General features: G+C 38.1%; 1 protein-coding gene and 1 long non-coding RNA gene across 3 annotated transcripts in view; one reads left to right on the plus strand and one right to left on the minus strand.

Annotated features, from left to right (window-relative positions):
- SLC12A1 (solute carrier family 12 member 1) overlaps positions 1 to 20,667 on the minus strand; it is a 49,050-nt gene that overhangs the window by 4,789 nt on the left and 23,594 nt on the right. For both annotated transcript variants that reach the window (XM_052809141.1, XM_052809143.1), the window contains 10 exons: positions 18,777 to 18,932; positions 16,961 to 17,060; positions 16,763 to 16,874; positions 12,700 to 12,840; positions 10,731 to 10,837; positions 9,769 to 9,851; positions 7,057 to 7,200; positions 4,979 to 5,110; positions 4,635 to 4,746; positions 2,153 to 2,239 (listed from right to left, as the gene is read on the minus strand). In XM_052809141.1, the coding sequence (XP_052665101.1) occupies positions 2,153 to 2,239; positions 4,635 to 4,746; positions 4,979 to 5,110; positions 7,057 to 7,200; positions 9,769 to 9,851; positions 10,731 to 10,837; positions 12,700 to 12,840; positions 16,763 to 16,874; positions 16,961 to 17,060; positions 18,777 to 18,932 (1,174 nt within the window). The remainder of the gene's footprint in view (positions 1 to 2,152; positions 2,240 to 4,634; positions 4,747 to 4,978; positions 5,111 to 7,056; positions 7,201 to 9,768; positions 9,852 to 10,730; positions 10,838 to 12,699; positions 12,841 to 16,762; positions 16,875 to 16,960; positions 17,061 to 18,776; positions 18,933 to 20,667) is intronic.
- Positions 1 to 20,667, plus strand: part of LOC128151554 (uncharacterized) — a 31,667-nt gene that overhangs the window by 168 nt on the left and 10,832 nt on the right. Inside the window, exon 2 of the long non-coding RNA XR_008238409.1 lies at positions 6,198 to 6,305. This is a non-coding gene — a long non-coding RNA (uncharacterized LOC128151554). The remainder of the gene's footprint in view (positions 1 to 6,197; positions 6,306 to 20,667) is intronic.

Raw genomic sequence — 20,667 nt, forward strand, 5'->3', positions numbered from 1 at the left:
CTTAATGATTCTTTGCTACATTGTGCCCCAAGTTATATCTGTGCCACTTCAATATGTTGGGGTTGGTTGAGGATAATTAAACGGTTATTTGAGGATAATTAAACACTGCATTTGGCCTATTGTAGTTGCAGAGAATTTTCTGCATTTTCCTGGTTGTAGCAAAAATACTGAAATTAGTTCTACAGTAACTCCAAACTGCAGTGTATTGGTTCTAATGTTAACAATGAATATGTGTCTCCTCATAAATACTGAGCTTTTATTATTGTTTTAGCATTACCTGGAGCAATCAGCTCCAGCACCTGACTGGTACAGTTTTACTGTTACAGTGTTAAAGAAATGGAGAAACAGGTGATATAAATCTTCTGTGGCAAGGGGCTGAAGGAAATGCTGTAGGTTTTTTGCTATATGGGGGCTTAGATTTATGTTCAATTCCCAACTTTTCCACATGTTTTCTCTCTAAATTTCAGTTTGTTTCTTGAGGTTTTTGACTCTCATCATTTGGACAAGCTTATCATCCTTCTGTACTTCCCTGCTTGCCCATTTGTTGAAAGTTTCTATCATCCCACAGAGACCTCAGGGAGTTTCTTTTGTATTAATGTAAGTGTATTTTTATGAGCAGTTGATGCTGACAGGCCTCACTGTGAAGTGAAACAAACAGGAGGCTGGGCACAGGTTGGACTTTGCTATATGGCCAGGAAATCAAGAGATGGGTTAAAGGCTGTTGACATGCAGCATTTAATGTTGTTGTTGCTAAGTTGCTGGAGAGTTTGTCAACAACCTTAGTGTCTGTTTCAGTATGTAAAAGTGATAATCCTCTTATTAGTGAAATGAATGAGATGCCAGCTGGGAGAGAGATACAGTGGTCTAGCAAGTGTCTGGCACAATATTCACTTGTGTTCCGATAGTGCTGATGCAGTAAATGTGTTTGGTTTTTATGTTAATGCCAGATATGAATTCTTTTTGATAACTTTTATTTATGTAAAATCACTGCATAGTACTGGAAAAAAGAGAACTATTATACACAGTTCTTATATAATAAAAAGATATTAACTCGGACATCAAGAGGGTACTAATAAGTGACTTTAGGTATCTAGTCATAAAATCTTTATGTTCTTTAATTGCGTTTCCTAAGTCAAAATCTCCAATGCACTGTAGAAACACTGGTGAATCTAATGTTTTTGCAAAGTTACGTGTGTGTGTAGAAACAGGACATAGAAGGTTTAAGAGACTAACCTGAGACTGCACTTGAACTCAGAGGAAAGGCTTTGGGTGGAGAAGAGGAACTCTTTGACTATGAAATAGCTATGGACCTATCAAGAAGGGAGTAAGGGATGGGATGGAAGAGAGCATAGCAAGATGAGAACATTTTCAGAGGATCTTTAAGACCAAGAGAAATATCGTGAATTGAGTTAGGATTCAGTTATTCCCTGAGCAACTTGCTATGTACTTTTGTCTATATAAAGCAGAAGAAATAGGTGATTTCTATAGAGATATGTTTTAGAAAGCAAGGACTTGAAGATTTTTTTTTTTTAGCTAGTTGGAGGTGGAGCTTCCTGAGCACTGTTTTACCAACTTCTTAAACTCTGCCTAAGAGCATCAATTTGGGAGATAAGTTAGTTTTTTAAAAACATTGGACCTTCATTATATTTGAGTGATAGGAGAGTATTACAATATCGTCCTCGTGGGAAAGGAGAAGTATGCTTACGTTTGGCCAGAAAAATGTTAAGTTAATGAATTCATGGTAGAATCCAGAAGGCTGAGTTGGCAGAGATGGTGAGTTTACAAGAGAATTGTGACTGAATAATATGATGAAGGGAAGTCTATTGCAACCTAAAGAGATATGAAAAGCCATCATAAAATGTCTGTTAAATTAGTTGCTTGTAAGTATGGTGTCTAATTAGTCTTTATTAAAATTAAGTCTTATCATTACAACATAAAGAAAAAGGCTGCCTATAGTTTTGATCCTTTGAGTTGTGATTGTTAAAAGGTTCTTTTCTTTTTCCTGCTCTAGGTACTTAGAAAATGATTGCAGTGAAGTGACAGTGTTGTTCTTTGTAGTGTGTTTTGGGTTTTTTTTAATGTTGAACATAAAAGAAACAAGCTTTTGATAAAGGCTGGCTGCTAAATAATGAATTTTGGTAATGTTTCTTACCTCTCTTTGTTGGGCTTTATATTGATATCACAAATGATATTAATATCAGCAAATTTTATTCTGAATTTGCTTAGAAGTGAAGCCATCCTGAAAACAAAAGAGAGAACATTTTATCACTATATTTGAGTGCCTTGCATCAAAGAGCATTCATAAATGAGTTAAGATATCAAATGCAGTTGTCTCATTATCTTTAACTATATGACAAATTACTTTAAATGCTTTAGTGTTTCAGTTTCCAATTACAGAACTGGACTGATGTGATTGCTGTAGTATAATTCATTTAACTGATGATCGATGAAAATTACAAAAAATGGAAATGAGTAGCAAACAGAGGGAAGGTTGTTTACATTTTGGGAAAAAATGGTACTTTAAGTATTTGCAAAGGCTTGAATTATAAAGGAAAAATATTCAACATATAGTAGGACAGAATTCTGTAATACTTAGAGAAGGCTTTTGTTATTCTATTATAATCAGAATTCTATGTGTGGAGTATGTACAACACTGGTGGTGTATGTGTTGGTGAAAATTTGGTTGGGCACATTGATATGCAATACTTGAAGAATCTGTTTCATTTATGAATTTGTATCGATCTACTCACAGGTTGTCTTTACATATTCTCATAAAAGAGAACACTTTGCTTTTGTGCCCCAATTCACAGGAGGAGTAGTTTATAGCTTTGTGTGTGTTGGACAGGTTTAGTTAGGTTGGTTTTTGCCTTTGGTTGAAGCATGGTTGGGAACTTTGTGGGGTTTTTTGTTTTGGGGTTAGTGTGTTTGTTTTGGCTTTGGGGGTTTTTTTTTGTATGTAAGGTCTGGAATTTGAAAAGGTGAGAAAGTTCCTAGGAGCAAACCATGATAGAAATACATATTTGCTTATGACCTGAGAATTTATTTATTCTTTTTTTATAAAAGAACAATATACTGCTTATATAAATCTTGTCCCTTGGGGCAATCCTTGTTTTGAACACCTGAAAGAGCAAAGTCTCAACTTCTGTAGAAAGGTTTTAATATTTGGGGAATTACATATTAGCAAAAGTCCAGGTAAATTTAATTTCTGAATTGCAAATACAATGGATGAAATTATACTTGGATGTTGTTGTATTAGATCTACCTAGGGAATTCAATAACTACCTGGCCTCTGGATTTGTGTCTTTGAAGGCTTCTGTGTGGTGGGTAGAATATGCTGTTGAGGAAAGCTAGTGTTTAGGTAGAAATACATACACATATTGTTTTCTTGGAGACAAACTAGGTCATTGTTAACTGTACTGACCATACTCTTCACTCTGGCTTTTGTAGGACAAGCAGTGTATGCAGGTGCCAGAACCGCCTCTGTGAAGATCTGTCATGTTTTGACAAATCCCATTTGATGTCAAAACCTCCAACTTCCTCCTAGCAAAATTTGGTGACTTGAGTGCTTAGATCCAGGAGCCAGTTGTGGTCCTGAACAGCCAAGCTTGGGCAGACTCTGGACAGGGAGGAGAGAACACTTCCTTGCAGGTCCTTGAGCAGCTGTAAGGCTTTTTTTACCCAATGATAAGAACAGTTTGTACAAACGCTTGTGAGTCTCTTCTACAGAAGTATGTTAACTTTAGGGTAATCCTTACAACTGACTGAGCCACAGTGCAGTAAAGGTTGTTTTATGTGAAAGCAAAAGCTTAAGGGAGCATCCCTGTGGCAGCTGTCTTTCTGAGGCACTGTGTCGTAATCCTAGTGGTGCTGGCTAAATTCTAACTCTTGTCCTTGCATCCATCGTGCTTGTTTTCCACTGGAGTTTTGGTTGGATATGTTGTTTTTAACTTGCTACATGGTGCTGCTGCTCTTTGTTAAGCAGGTACTGACTTCCATTGCAAATTGGCCTGCTTCCACCGGTGATGAAATGGCTGTGCCTCTAGTGTGTAAAGTGCTTTGGAAGGAAAGGTCCTATATAGAGTGATGATGAAAATAAGTTTATATTAGTACCTTTCATTTGCTTGAAGGCTAATGATGATTATGAAATCTAGACTTTTTTTAAAAAGCTAAGTCAAATCAACTTGGTCTTAGAGTTGATTAACTTGCTTTTTAACTTCTTTACATTTTACCACGGTTAATCACATTTATGTGAGCTATCTGTCTGTGGTATTTGCATATGAGAAGCTTCATGTGCAATTTCACTTACTGTTAACTGGACAACCTCATGTAAATCCCATAAAACTAATTATATTCTCATTACAGAGTGCAGACCACTCTTAGAGAACGGAATATGAGCTGTTAATGGCAAAAATTGCTGGATGTGAGTTTCCTTTGGTAATTGCCATTTACATTGAGCCTTGAGGGCTATGCCATAACCTCAACACCTTTCTATCAAGTATATCATTTTTTTTCATGCTGCCCACAGTACAACAAATCAGTTGTGCTGAGAAATTCCCAGCTTCCTGCTGTATATGCATTATATTCAGCATCAATTCAAACTCCTTAAACAGTGAGACAAATATAGTTATAATTACACTAGTTTTTCTTCTTCAATCCTATTGACTTTTCCTCCAGTGAAGATCCTTAATTTACAATTTTTCCACTTCTTCCTGATAGTTAGAATGTAAGGAATCAGGATTGTTAGACCTGAAACAACATATAAAATTGCAAGAAGATCAAATTAGTGCATTGCATGATAAAAACTCCATCCTTCACTTCATCAGTGTTGGATGTAAGTTAATCTTAAAACATTTAAACCAGACAGAAAATTGACTATGTAATCTTAAAAGAAAACAGTTTTGTGCAAGTTCCCGAGCCTGTTTTTATATTTGCTAGCACAGAAATCTCTCTCCCTGCAGTTCTTACTTGAATTCCTTACCTCCATCATCAAACAGCCACCAAATGTCAATTGTACCTTTTCCTTGCTTCTTTTTAAATTGAGTGCTGGCTTCTAGCAGCTTCTGATTGAATTCACCCACATGCATTGACTGTATTGTGTTAATGGTGCTCTCTGTAATGAGAAAGAAATATGGAAGAATTTCTGACAAGTGAGGCAACAAGTAGCTTTAGGGAGTCAAGTGGAGAGAAAGCTTCAGGAAAATGAACTTTTCTGACATAATTTCTATACTTTACATCTGAAAAAATTTACAGCGCAGATGCTATGGACTTTTAATATACAAATACACACAGAAACCAAAGCTTGTGTAGTACTTTGTCACTAGATTATAACATCTTGAAAAGGGTTATCTCATTATTTGTTCTCTGGATCTTTTTAGTTAACCTAAAATTCACTGGGGCCTTAAAAAGCAATTGGGAAATATCTGATAGATTTTAGAAGTAAATGGCATTATTTTGCATTATTTACAAGCTCAGCTGTCTGTTGTAAAATACAGAGCTGCCTGAAATGCACAGTAATGGTGGACAAAGAGAGCTAACAGGGTACATTGAGAGCACGGGTGAAGCTAAGCCTGGAAGGCAGAAAACATAAGCATATATGGCAACTTCCCTATGCTTGAGAGGATTGTTGTTAATTGAAAATAAACTTTGATTCTTGCTGTTTGCTTGGCTGGCTTTAAAAGGTACAGTCTTGCCTGTGTACTAACAATATCTTCTCTCATTCTATCTTTTGAAGCCTGTGGCTTTATTACTGCTTCTCTTTCGATGATTTCAAAGAGGTGGTGTCAGAGCAGTATTTTAAATGGAGCAAACAGGCTTCTTTAGAGGTTTTACTCTGATCTGCTAGGTTCTGAAAATGCTTTGTTTAGTTTTCCTGTATTTCTAGAGTGTGGACAGGATAGTTCTAAAGCAGTTATTGGCTTTCCTCTACATCTATGCTGAAAGATGCAACAACTCTGGGGAGGATGAATGTATAAGCAAAACAGAGAGGCAGGGATATTTATTAACATCATCTGTCTCATATATAGAGCCAAAGTGTGTAATACATATTTCCTTTATGCCTTTCTGAACTAAATCGAAAAGGGTAGTTGAAAAAGGGGTGCACATTCTTGTGGTATTTGTTATAAAAATATATTCTACTGAAGCTTGCAAAATGAACTGAAGTCTGTCAAGTAAAGAATAATGACATTTTATGTTTTCAGTCTGTAGATCTTCTTGATACCTGTGGGAGTTGCATGCACAGCCAGATGTAATAGTCTCTGCAGGTGAAAATTCTGAAAATACTTGTCTGCGCACAAGCATGGCTTCAGGTGGGTCATTATCATTACAGCCTAGCAACTGTGAAATAAGACCTTTAATTCTGTCTGTATTTCTGTATCATTTTACTATATTTAAAATGTAATTTCGATTTCATCACTTATACATTTAAGTTATGTGTTAATTAGTTACTTGACAGCATTCTGTATATGTACTTTCAGTACTTTTACCACCTTCATTTGTGCATTTTTATGAAATTATGCTTAGAATATAGAGCAGTAGTGCTGTTTTTACCTGTTTTTCAGCTGGGTATCGGGTTTGTGTGTGTGTGTATATACTGAGTAAGGTGAGATTGCTTGTTCCCTGAATATTGTGCATATGTTCCTGTTTTCTTTAAAGAGGAGGAAAAAAGGCCTCTGTTTAAAAATTGAAAACACCTTATTAAAAAAAAAAAAACAAACAAACAAAACCAAAACCAACTTGTTCTGTATTCCTCAAACTTTAATAACCATGTGCTATTTTTTACAAATAGAATTCAACAGAAGCTGAGCTCATCTAGCAAATGACTGGGGGGTGGGGGGGTGTGCAAATTAGTTGTGTTGTATGAGGTAGCGTGTCCTACCAGCAATGGATGCTCACTCTATTCTGCATTACGTGGTTGTGGCCACTCAAACAGCTTTGCATAGGGTAGGTCCTGTTACAGGGGCTTCTGTGTTTTTGGCTTAGAGTCAAAGTCCAGTTTGCATATTGGTGAAAATGTGATGCATTGAAGGGTCAGGGAGAAGTTGTCATTTTGGAACTTACCCTTTTTTGTTTCATGTTTTGAGAAATTGAATGATCTGGCTTTTCTGAAGAATCCACAGATGCCACTTTTTCCTTCTTCAAAATCATTTTCTTTAATGGTAGCTTCCAGTGCCAATCTTTCCTGCTCCAGCTTCTCGAATTCCTCTGTATATTGCAAAAAGTAAGGGAACTGGTAACACATCACTTTCTATTTTAAATTAAATCACTTACTGAAATAATGGCAGTGATGTAGTTGCTGTTGTGATACTTTATACATGAAGTAAAGCTGCCGGGGGGAAAAACCTCTTTTAAAATGCTTTTTCCTTGCAAACCAATAGGGAGAAGGAAGCTGAGTTCATCTCTGGAAGCCCTAACTTAGGGTGCCCATGCCTACAGCAGTGGTGTGTACTAAAGTGCTATTCAGCTGCCCTCAGATTTCCTCTTCCAGATCAAATTCAGTATTACTGTATTTTAATAGATACATGAGATACTATTTATTGAGTTATGTTTGTGGGTTTGGTTGGTTGGTTTCTTTCCCCAAAAGTTGTTTTCCTAAAGTGAGAAAGCTGAGGTATTGAGTTCTAGCCCTTGGGTCCCTATTCTAAGAACAAGGTCACGTGGCTTTGGACTTTGAGATTCTCAGAAATATGTAAGGATCCTGAACATGCAATCAGTTTCCATGCTGAAATATTTTTAATGTTTTAATTTTTTCAGCATTTGCTGCAAAGATGTAAGATTTAGCTAACCAATTCTGTAAATTCAGTAATGTAAAAGAACAATTTCATCTTAGCAATATTGGACTTTTGCTAAGAAGAAGGTACCACGTGTTATTGTGGAATATATTATGGTGAGGCACTAATTAATATGATCCAGGCATTTGCCTGCAGAAAGCTTTTTTCATAAGGAAACTTCTATTTGAGTAACACATGAACTAAGAGTGAGGTAAATTTATTTAAGACATATTTAAAAAAACCACCCCAAACTCTCACTATCTAGACATTGTTAGCTCTGTTGGCACACTCAGTTGCCAACAGAAAAGAATATAATTTCTTTTACTTTAGAATCCATGACAGCCATGTGCTTCTGATTATTAGACATGATGATAGTCACTAATTTAATGGTTTCTCAAAACTAAAATTTCAGGTTTTCCAGTACAGAGACTTTGTATCTGCTTCAAAACATTTCTGTGTATTTGAGGGTTGTGCCCCCCCCCCCCCCCCCCCCCCCCCGGCATTCCTAATTCTTTCTGATTCCTTGTGTTTTAACACTTGGAGAACATTTGCTACTTTGTAAGAATGCAAAGTTGGTATTTGCTGTAATTTCACTGGTGTTCTAATGACTGTATCTTCTGAGCAGTCAGTTTCTGACTTACATCAAGCAAAGAGACAGGCAGATCTCTTTCAGGTATCAACAGGGGGGAGAAAAAAAGCATGATTAGTTTGGAATTTTTTCTTAAGTCCCCGTAGTTTTGCCCTGTAGCTTTCCATGCACATCAAGCTGCCAGTCTGCTAGGTGAATATTCATCTACCCTTGTTTCTTTAAGGGAGTCTCTGGCGCCTTTTAATTCTGAGAGATGATCTGCTTTTGAGGGTTGCCTCATCCTAGAATCTGTCCTCTTTAATGAGTAGTTAATTTTGGTTTTAATTAGCTAAGGTACTTATGTCCTTTCTGGGTGTTCTCCCCAGCAGTTCTGAGCGTGGTCTGCGTGTCTCTGGGAAACTGGGTAGAAGCTGGAGGCAGATTTACAGCAGGCGGCAGCAAAGAGTCGCCATTCTTTTTATGCCTGCCTATGTTCCTTGTCTATAGATTTTATCTAATTCATTTATAACACAAAACATTTATCTGGTGGGGACGACAAGGGATGCTAGGAGTAATGTCTAGGTTTAGGCTGCATCTGTCTGCTCAAGTGGACAAGCTCATGAGAAATGGGAAAATTATTGTACTGAAAACCTAGAGAATTGTTCTGATGGGATTTTTATATGGAATCATTCCCTCCCCAGGGTACCTGAGGAACCAGTAAAACCTCTGTGTCCTAAAGAAGAAAAGGAAAAATGAAGGCCACCATTGTACATGGCTTTTGGAAGCCCTTCATTTAGGTGCAGCTTGACTGCATGCTCTGTCTCCCTCTACCTTTTCCACCCACGTGGTATGTCTCCCTGAATGGTTGTGGTGTGGTGGAAGATTTTCCCTTTGCCCTTGAGAAAGGCACTGCTAACCTGAGGAAGAATGAACAGAAAAAGTGAAAAAGAGAACTATGTTTCCCCTGGGTTCCAGATTTTTGCGTGGGTGGGAACATTCTGGGCCCCAACGTTCCATAGAGGTGGTACCAAAAGTGCAGCTTCCTGATTCCTGCCAGTCCCAGAGATCTCAGGTAGGCAGAGGGAGGAAGATGTGCCAAGAGCAGTAAGGAAACATGCTGCAGAGTGACTGGTTGCTGTGGCACAGCATGATTTTACTGCTTTAGTCTGTGCCTGTGCTGGAAGTGCTTTGGGAGTTGAGTTCTCTGGTGTGCAGAGCCCCTTAATGTGTGAGGCTTGGCCTCCTGTCACTGCCAGTGCTTCGACAAGGATTTTGGGCAGGACTGAAACTGCAGAAGCAAGGAAGAACTGTAGAAGTTACGGGTGTAGGAACTATTCTAGAAACCGGACGATGACTCTAAGAGCATCGGTCAGATTCCTTCCCGTGCTGAGCATGTAACCAGCATAGATATTCAGCTATTGAGTCGCCACATACCTTGAACCTGGAGGACCTGAGATATATCAAATCCTTGGCTAATTCTGACGATAATCATGCCAAGCTCAAAATCAAAGGCATCACTGAAAAGAAAGAAAAAGAATAAATATACTTTCACATCTTGCATGTTGATGAGGAAAGCTACTTTAAGCAGATCAGTAAAAGTGTTAGTGCTCACAGGGAGGTGTTACTGCCATGTACTTGGCTGCTCTAGGTAAAATTGCAGAAGGAATTGCCCAAGATTAAGTACTACCAACTTTCTTCCCTGCTTTAAAAAAAGGGTATCATTGGGCATGGGAACAGATAGGCTAGTCCTGAAATGGGTGTTTCTGACAATACTTTTTATGAACTAGGTTGCCATTGGGTAATTTTTTTTCTCGTTTTTCTGAGGAAATAACAAAGCTGGGGTGGGTTTTGTTGTTCTTTAACTCGCTTCAGCTTTACAGGTGAATTTTGAGCAAGAATCTATGAGAAGCCTGTTTCTAAATAACTGTTTCCTAGCTAAATCCCAACCCACAGAGCTGCTGAGCCTTAGGCACACATGAGATTTGAAGCAAGGCTCTTCCTCTGTCTCCTAGGCTTAAAAGAAGAATTCCATGATGTTCTCTTATTCCCTAAGTATGTACATCAGGGTTGTTTTTCTCTGAGCTCCTGCCCACTAAAAATGGGAAAATGCAGTTCTGCAAAAGCACTGCTGGCAGCAGTGCAGCTTCTTTATGTAGCATTGTCAAGCCACATCAGCTCTGACAGTGCAAGGTGTTTGCTAAGCAGCTCTTGCTAGGTGTGTGAAGCCAAGGAGCCTTTTTTAATGGGCAGAAGCTTCTGTTAAGGAGCTAGCCATGTGTGAACCCAGATTTGTAGGTATTTTCTTACCTTGTTTCTACATGTCAAATTCTGTATGGAAATGCTGTATAAATCTGGTCTAAGAGGAGTAAAAAAGGAGATGCTGAACTGTTACTTACTGTATAATGCCCACATAGTTTTCAACTTGCGCGGCAGTGGCATTTCTCCAGTCCTTCTTAAATCCAATCACCAAGGTATTTGGTTTCATTCTACCCAAGCCTGAGGCCTAACAATATTAAAACACTGCTTGAGAAGGTACACACACATGCTTTTAATGTAAATGAAAAGTAATGGCAAAAGATAACTGAAGTAATGTTCTGGAGACACTTATAACTAGATTGCATTACATGAATGTCCTTCATGCTCATACCCTTGCAGAAAGCAGAAAGATTAGCTCTAAATCATTCCAACTATAAATAATTTTAGATGACAGAAGTGTAGTTTTGCTAAATTAGCATTCATTTGCATTTCTTCTGACATGCTCTCATTAAAACGGTTCAATAACTTGGAATCAAGAGAGAGTTCAAGCACTGTATGTATGCTTATTCTAACATAATGGCATAAAGCTTTTATCAACAGATGAACTGGGTCTGAAGTCTCTTAAAAGACCCCAGATACACAGAGAAGGCACATCCTGTTAAGAATAATTTTTTTGCCTTGCACTTAGAAACTGTTGCTGTTTGCTGGTTTCTTTCCAAAAGATTATCCAAAATTAGGTGTCATGCTTTATAGATAAAATTACATTTTATAAACAGGAAGAATAAATGGTTTGTCAAGATATTAGATTGCCTTCAAAACTGGGCCTGGATGCTAAAACCTGAACAAGTAAGGGTTGGCAGATCTACATTCAGCTAACCTAATTTTTATAGATAATAAATGTATTGGGAACCTTCAGGAGGAGACCCACAAATACACCAGCTCGTCACATTGTTACACTTGCTAATTTTTACTACTAGCAAAAAGAAAATAGGTAAAAACTGTTGGAACCTTGGTGGGTTTTTTTGAGTAGCACTGATACATCTGCACTATTTACATTGAAATGGATGATTGGTTGGCAAAGGAATGCAGATGTCCTTAGGTTACAATAATGATGATATGGTTATCCTTCTGTTTGCTGGAAGGGAATTATTTGTGGTCCAGTAGTTGACTTTGGCAATAGTGTTTAAGTTGTAATGGAAAGGAAGAGATCATTAGATGGTAACAGTTCTCAAAAACATCAAAAGGATCTCCTACTGAGACAATGTATAAACCCAAGATGAAGTGTCCTTGTGAGGCTTTGATAGAACAAAGGGATCTTTATTAATAATATTTCATCTTGCTCAATTGTACTGCCCATTCAGCAAGTGTACAAAGAGTCCTGGTAGGCTACCTTGAACCTGGAGGACCTGACTGTTACCCAGAGTATTTCAGTCAATCCCCTACTGTCTCAGTTTGCACTGATGTCTTTTCAGCAGTGTATTTTGTACAAAGGATGGGAGTTTTCTCTACATTTTGCCTCGGTACCTGTATGTTTAAATATTCATATCTGTGAGAGACAGAGGGAGATGGGGAAATATGAAAATAGTGCCTCTGTGCCTTCATTAAGGCCGTTTTAAATGGACTGTTGGAAATGATCTGCTGTATTCTTGGAATAATATAAAAATATTGCAGACTCTTTTATTTAGATGGCCTTCTCTGTTTGCAGAAAATGTATATTACACATTTTCAGTTTTCAATTAATGCAAAAATATTCTCAGATATTTAATATGCTGCATAATACTAAACAATAGAATTGCTTTGAAGTGTATCAAGTGTTGGCTGCAGAGACATTCATATGTTGCCCTGTAGATGCCTCTCTTTTTTAATAATAGTGTCTTGTTCATTTAGGAGAGAATCAGTCTGCCTTGTGTCATAATTCCATAGCCCAGAACTAGATCTCTTTATGAAATAACCTGTAAAATAATATACATGTACCCCCAGAATGCCCTTTCTGTTTATAACATTATCCATATATACATAGGACTTCTTAAGGAGTAAACAGTAATGCTTTACATAAAGGGATGCTTTGATGTAATGCTCTTCTGTGTGTTCTGTAAACAAAAAGCTTACCTGAAGTAGACTTCTGACTCCATCTCTGAAGCTGTCGGCTGCTACTGCCGCATAAAAGGCTTTTCTTTTGTTCTTTGTGAGCCAGGCCTGCTTTTTTGCCATGCCACTGTTCATCTCCTTAACACACAGCTTGCGTGGTCCCTGCATGATACAATAAAATATTATTAAGAAGGCTTTGTATTATACATCACACAGTGATTTTGAAGGAGTTACCTAGTCTGCTGTGGGAGCAAATAGAGGGAGTCAGAAAAATACATTTCCAATAAGGGTCCACAGAGATTCAGCATTTTGAAAAGAACTGTGCTGCTAACATAATTCACATTCTGTTTGAGAGGGCTGAGGCTGTTAATGCCACTTAAATATAGTGATTCTGACAGAAAGAAGGACTACTATAGATTGTAACATCTTAGAAAAATATCTAAGGTATGATGAAGCATCTCAGAGTGAATAAAGTTCCTCCCTGACTTGACTACGTAAACAAGTCTCAGCAGATCTAAATATATATGGTTAAGCTCTGATCTACTAATAGTAAGAGAAAAGGGTTGTTGCCATACAATTGGATATGCAAATGGCCTTGTCACCAGGTTCTTCCAGTGGTCATCTGGTAATTTAATGAGACAAAAATCCATGTGCATATCTAAGTCACGAGACATTAAGACACTAACTTGACAGCAGAGAATGGGCTGGCAGTGGGTCCCCAAAAGATTAGGCCCAGGGAAAATGTCAAGTCTGCAAGCATGGCTTTTAGAAAGATTGAGATAAGTTTGGGAAGCATGTGTCTGGAATTTAATTGATTTAAAAAAAATCTGTCCTCTTTAGTTTGAGTTTAAGGTTTGCTAGGCTTTGTTTATTCCCTTTCATGTTGTCTTTAGGAAGCTGAATCAGTCCAGAGCTTCTGCAGTGAAGATGAAACTCTGAGAGGGACACTCAAGAGTCTCAAATACTGGTTTTAGTGTTACTGGGCTGGACAGGTAGTCTTTGCTTTCCAAGGCAGGATAGAAGAGCAGAATTATAAACTGTGGGAGTGTGTCCAGCAACATCAGAGACAGAAGCAGTAATTGGACGTGCCAGAAGGATAGAGCTGGCTTGGAAGTGCTTGGAATCCAGTGAGTATTTCTGTGTGCCTAACGTGGGAAGTGGTACCAGTTTGGTTTGTTATAAACAGATAGTTTTGAACTTTAGTTTGCTGCAGAGTTTCATTTTGTGCAGAAGTCGTTCCTTTGCGCTTTTTAGAATTTCTAATGTTTTTGAGGATGCTGGCAAGTTGCAATTTTCATTCTAATGGAACAGATAACTAGAGAAACTGGTAGAAGTTTCCTATAATATAAAACTAGGAAGGCTTGGTAAACTCCTGTTCAGGAAATTGTATTTCAAAATCCATATTTAAATCTTTTGCATTTAAAGTAAGTTAGTATATGGTAGCTTCTTCTTTTAAGCTGGGAAACTGGTTAAAATAGAGCTGAGGGAGATTTAGATTTTTTTTCTTCATAGTAAATACTGTAAGCTCAAAATTTATTTCCCATTCAAGAGCAGTGTAAGACCCAAACTGAAAGAAATTCTCTCCAAAATGAAATGTGTGGAAAGGCTCACTTAATTCAAAATCAATTTCTAAAAGGTGATTTTGAATGTAAAACCAAAGTGCCCTTCTTTCAAAACTTTTCAGCCTTACCGAAACTTTTTTTTTTTTGCTTTCCTGGAAGAAAATGGCATGTACTCTACATTTATATAGATGTAGAAATAACTGCAATACATTTACTTTCAGTGAATTAGCATTGGCTGCTAGAACAGGAGGCAAGGCTGTCAAAATAGATTTTCCAGCTAGTTCCATCTAAAATTCAGAAAATACCATTGAGAAAGAAGCTGTGAAATGACCTGGCAGACTTCATATGTCATGTTTTTATCCTTGCCTTTTTCATTAGTATTATATATATTAAAAAAGTGAGTTTTGACCTGATCAAAGTAGGCTGGGTTGATGCTCACTCAGGTGTTGTGCCTCTTGTATGTTTCTGAACTCCTTTATGGCTATTTGGGAAGTATATGGGGAAGGATGGGAGAGTCCATGTGATCTCCTCTAATGAGATCATGCTACATTCTTGGGTGATAGTAAATTTACTGGAGTTTGTTTGGATTTAATGGGCATAACTTAAGAAGAGTTTGATCCTGGATGTTGCAAGAGTAGTGTGAAGAGCTGGGAATAGTAAGTCGAATAATAAGATTGAAGTTCCCTTGTGGGAAAGGAGAGGAGAAAAAGAAGTCTTACGCTTCTTCCCAGTCTCTCTAAGGAGAGTGCCTGAAGATAGTTTCACAATTGGCTTGCACAGTATGTTTCTGCTGTCCAAGGGGACAGTCTCACCCTTCTATCAGATAATAGGCTATCTGTGTCCTTCCCTGCTGCTCCCTTGTATCAGTGTTAGTGTTTGTGCAATTGTACAAGGAGTCCAGTGAATTTGCAGACCGAAGACTAACCTTGCAAAAATATTTTACGTGAAGGTAGGGAGTAAAAGCAGAATAGCCCTTTTTACTAGAAACTCAGACTGGTCAAGCCAACAGAGACAAATAACTTTAAAATCATCTTTATGTTCATATTTATTTTACCTATCTCTGAACTATCTATCACCATGTTCCTGGAAAGTTTCTTGCTGCCCTTTGGGAAAAAGGAATGGAAGATATTCTGTCTGGCACAGTGTCTCAAAACTTTATGCATAGCTAGCAGCATGTCAGCTTTTGAGGCAAAATATGCTGGGCGTTACATTTATGGCTAAACAGTCTTGCTGTATTTGTTATGATATATGTTGTAGGCTGCTCTTCAACATGGTCCCTAGGAATTTTATCATCCACTTTTTGCCACAATTTTGCAAATCACAAAGGTTCATTGTGTCACACTTTTATTACCAACCAAATTAAATCTAGCTTAAGTTGCTGAAGAAATAATAATTAAAAAAAAAAAAACCAATTAAAATGCTTGCTCTAGCAAAATAGACTTAGGTTTTTGTATAGACAGGAATGAAATCTCAGTTCACCATAGAAAGTACTAATATTAGAGAAACATGCCTAAGAATTCAGAAAACTTGCTGAAACTCAACTTTAGGAAGCTGCATAGTCTCAGGATCTTGTTGGGATTGATTCTATGCTTACTGAATGCAGTGGGAAAGCTAACAATAATTACAGTAGAGAAGAATTAGGACCATTTGCTCTTCATAGATTCATTTGATTTGGGAAGAATCACACATAGATATTCTGTACTCCCTTTCTGCAACGTGGCAGCATCAAATTAATTAATCCTGTTCTCCTGTAGAGGAGTACGTTACCTTGCCTGGACTGACTCTCTTAGTTAGATTCTGTGGCCCCATTTCGTGCCATGAGCTGGTTTTTTTCCTCTCAAAATTAAAAAGTTGTTGTAATATTTAAAATACATTTTCTCTTCCACACTACAAACCCATCTATTTTTGTTCTGTCCTAATGAAAGACTAGATCTTCATCCTTTAAAATACATCATTTCTTGTGTATTTATAACTAGAAATATACTTTGCTCCTCTCTCTAGATCTCAGAAGGGCATGTTTATCCTCAAAATTAGCATTGTTACAGTTTTGGAGAAACCACTGCAAAGAGAGCTGAATTACTTGCCAAACCCCAACACTGCAAATCAGTGACAAAGCTGAAAATAGAACCTGGGTAATTTGACTCTTGCACTATAATCCTTCAAGTTTTGTTTTTTGTTGGTTTTGGGGGTTTTTTTTAAGCCTTGCTGTGTCTGTTTAAAAAAAAAAATAAAATCTTTCCTTGTAATGCTTTATTTTTATCAAACCATTTTTTGGTCCGTCTACTATGAACTCTGAAATGCATCTCAATGAGGCATTTACCAGCAGGCTCTCTATCAGCCGATAGCTTTCTTGTCAAGACTTATGACAAAATTCATTCTCAGTGCAAACCTCTTTCATGGTCTGCACAGATACCTGTCAGCACCAGTGGGAACATTGTGTGCCAAGTGAGAGTGGAATGTGTAATGGAGATCTTCAGCACCCAGTGGTGCTGAATTTTCAGATTTATATGAGTTGACCTTACCGTGTACACTTCACAACAGATGCACAGCCCATTGTTCTTTGTGAAAGTATGTGTGATGTCTAGCAGAGCAGGCCTGATCATAGGAGCTCCTGTTAATGCTATGCACTGCGGTCTGTTAGGAGGAAGGAAGAGGTTGTATTTAATTGGGTGATGTACTTATTCAGAATAAGCCATTCTATTGTTCACTGGAAATCTTACCTGAAGTTTTTCACATGGTCTTCCACTGTAGTTAATGCCAGAGCGCTGTCTAAGGCATTAACATAGTAAAGAGCCTGTGTAGAAGAGCCCCAATTTACTTCTGTAGATAATAAAGATAAATAATGCATGTTGAACCATGGGCTTTTCCCTATGTTCTATTGCAAAGGTCAGCAATCATGTTATCCATGAGTCAAAGCAGGGTGTATCTCTCATGCTTCATAGATACAGAGCTATCGTTCTTTGTGCTTCGTAATAGAATAGATTTTGCTTGTGTAATGCAAAACCAAACATGCTAATAAATAGTATCATTCTTTATATAAAAATTGTAGGGAATGTTCTTCCTCTGCTTCAAAACTGCGTTCTTCTCTGTTCCATTAACTTTGTATCCTTCTCCCATGTATAAAATGGACAGCCCCGAGTCATGTATTTGGTGTGGAATTTCAGAAGTTCCAGTTAAACCACTAGGAAGGAACATTGCTAGCTCCAATTAGCTCTGTTCTACTATATAGGTCAAAAATTGTTCTCCAAAACCAATTTTGGCATTTACATCTTTTCTCATTATTGTGCAGCTGTTTGGTGGGTGGAGACAGATAAGAAACAGCTTTCTACACTTTGAGATCTACATGAACACAGATCAAGTCCTGTTATGCCAAGATACAAAGCTAATAGTGCAGCTGTTTGGAGGTTTGTGTAGAGGCCTTCTTTTCTAAGGAATATTAGTCTTTTCTGAACCCTTCAGCTGCTGGTAAATAAGTGCTGAACAAAAGTCACTCTCTTTAGGGAGCAGGAGATGGATAGCTTTTGTACACTGTCTTCAGTGAATTTAACTAAGCTTTAAGCTGCTACTTTGCAGCAAGGACACTGACAATATACTAGGAATGGGTAGAAATCCTCAAATTCTTTTGACAACTGTCTTGTGACAGGTGTGTTCTCCTACAGCTGATTATATTTACAGGAAAAGAACCACAGACCATCCCAGTGGGTATGACAGCACAGATAGGGAGGACACAGAGCAGTGCAGCGGTATACACAGTAAAGAATAACACAGGCTCAAACCAGGTGTTGGTATCCCAAGCTAGCTGCAATGAAAGCACATCTTCTGCTGGGAAACTTGCCTCTTTTATTTGTGTTATTTTTTTTTCTACTGCAGAAGTAATTCAGATGGTTAGCACTGAGATCTGAACCTGGGTTAGTTTTGTCCTTGGATATGAATAACCAGACTGTCTAGTCTCATACTGGTGCTTTATTCTATTAGTGCACAGATTTCTGAGGACAGCTCCTGTGATTTGCTGAGCTACTAAGCAGTTTTTTCCAGCAGTAAAGTGTGCCCATCTTTCTTGATTTACTGAGGAATTGTAGGGAGGTGCTGGAGGATGATCAGTTCATGAGTAATTCAGCTTGCATTTTTGTTGTGTAACAGGCAAGAGGCTTACATTTTGAGTGAGGACCCCAGATGACTCAGCTAAGAGCACAGCAAAATTCAGGTGAGGTTTTGTGTGGATGGAAAAAAATTGAGTGATACTCAAGCGAAAGCCCAAATGTAGTAAAGACACGGTGGGAATAAACTGTTGTGCTGGAATGCTTACACAAAGCCTTGAATCATACTTGAAGTGCTTGTTAACAGGCAAAAATTCACTAGACTATCATCTTAACCTATATTATACAAAGTGGGATTTAATGGGATGCTCCAGACTTCCCTCTAAAGAAAGGTTTTGGAGAAAAAGTAATGTCCAATTCTGTAAGGAGAATTAATTCCTGTAAAATCCAGTCTGGATGCATAATATATGCACAAAATAATAGTGTTTTGTGGCCTTACCTGGCTTCTTATATGTTACATAAATATATAGAAAGAGCTCAATGGCATAAGTGATGAGAGCTGCCCACCAGTTGATGACAAACATGACACCGCAGCACAACAGGGCTCCAAAAAGTGACACCCACATGTTATAATATCTGAATGCAGGTCTCCAACCTGTTTAAAGAGAATTGAGGAAATTGGAAGAGCATAAAATATATTGATCAAATAGTGATCCACTGATTTTGCACATACAAACCCACGCACATTTTGTTTCAGGCTTTGTCAGAAGGGGTGGGAGTGCTATGTGCAAATTCTCAGGTACCATGAGTATCAACAGATACTTTCAGGTGTTGGCTGATGTAGATTTCTATATGTATAGAGTACTGGGTCTTACAAGCCTTTTACTATAAACCCTTTCCTACTGCTTTGTCCAGCCTGGCTTTGAGTAGCCATTCTGTTTATATGTATTTTTTGCCAAATTAAAGCTCACTGGTTCAGAACTGAACACAGATTTTCCTGGAACTCCAGGTAATTGGCTACTGTGTCCTTTTGATGTATATACATAGAACTTATTAATGGGAGCTAAACACTTGCTGAGAGGAGAGTTTATCCCAGTACTGTAAGCGTACCTGTCTTAACCTTGGAAATCGCCTGGCCTCACTGCAGAAAAATAAAATCATTTGCAATTGACTTTGAGAAGATGTTATTCCTGCTGCTCTTCAGCTGCAGTACTGAATCCATCCCCTGCTAGCAATTAAAATGATGAAGGAAGCAGTGAGCCTCCATGGTTTGCAGGTCTCTGCCAGGTGTTCTACAGATCAGACTCTTTGGAGAGGGGAAAAAACACAGAAGATAAAAGAAGAGGCTGAGCAACCCTATCTTGGATCATCTTTGTAATGAGGGAATGGGAAGGTCCTGCTGTGAAGAAATTTGCTGTCCTGCAGCCTTGCAATTATTATAATTATTGCTATGAATTGGCAGAAATTAACTGGAGGAAATGAGAAAAGAAAAATGGCTGCAGTTTTGTCTGAAATGTAACTAGTGGCAGAGTAGAGTCAGATGCATGCACATGAAATCTATAGAGGTAATTTTTACTCGGCTCCAAGGCTGTGTAGAGCAGATCTGCGTTTGTTCAGCTGTGCAGGTAATTAGCAGAAGTGCTCATCTCTTCTACCCTCTGAACAAATGGCACCATGCAGATCTATAGGAAGGAAGTTGATGTAGGCATTTATGTCACTACTACAGTTTCTTCACACTAGAAATCAAAAATGTATTCCTTGCTCCTTGAATTGAATAATTGATTCACAGCGGCAGGAAATTGTCTTTTCTGTGTGCCAAAACCAGTGTTGCTCAGCTGATTGACTTTAGTCCTTAAGGTGTCACCCCTTCATTCATGAAAATGATGAGAATTATTCTGCCGTAGTGATGCACAAACCTGAAAGCCACTATGTTCCTTTGCTGTACAAATGTAGAGAGGGGCTCTCAAGTTACCCCTGAACAGGACCTCGTTGTGCTTCACCTTAAAATTCTGCTACTAGCCACTGCAGAGCTGTGCTGATGCTGTTTGGTGGACCTGTTCTTGTTCTACATGTTCCCTTCCAAGCAGTACCGCTTCTGGTGCAGTTACTGTTCTTATGAACTTTCCTGTAAATTTCACTGTAGATTTAGAGAAGGGCATAATTGCTCCCCACTATACCCTGCTTACTTTATGTGGCTAGAGTTGGTATAGGTTTTTATCCACCCACGTTGTGTGATAGGGAGGGGCAAAAAACCACCCTGAGGAGGAGCTTTTCGGCTCCAGTGGGATCAACCAAAGTCTTTCTCATAGTGTACAACTGTAGGGAACGTAGGGACCAGAGCCATTATTTTTATCCTTTGGAGGGAAATAAAATGTCATCATATTCAATGA

Source organism: Harpia harpyja, chromosome 14, assembly GCF_026419915.1.
Source record: "Harpia harpyja isolate bHarHar1 chromosome 14, bHarHar1 primary haplotype, whole genome shotgun sequence".
NCBI classification, from domain to species: Eukaryota; Metazoa; Chordata; class Aves; order Accipitriformes; family Accipitridae; genus Harpia; species Harpia harpyja.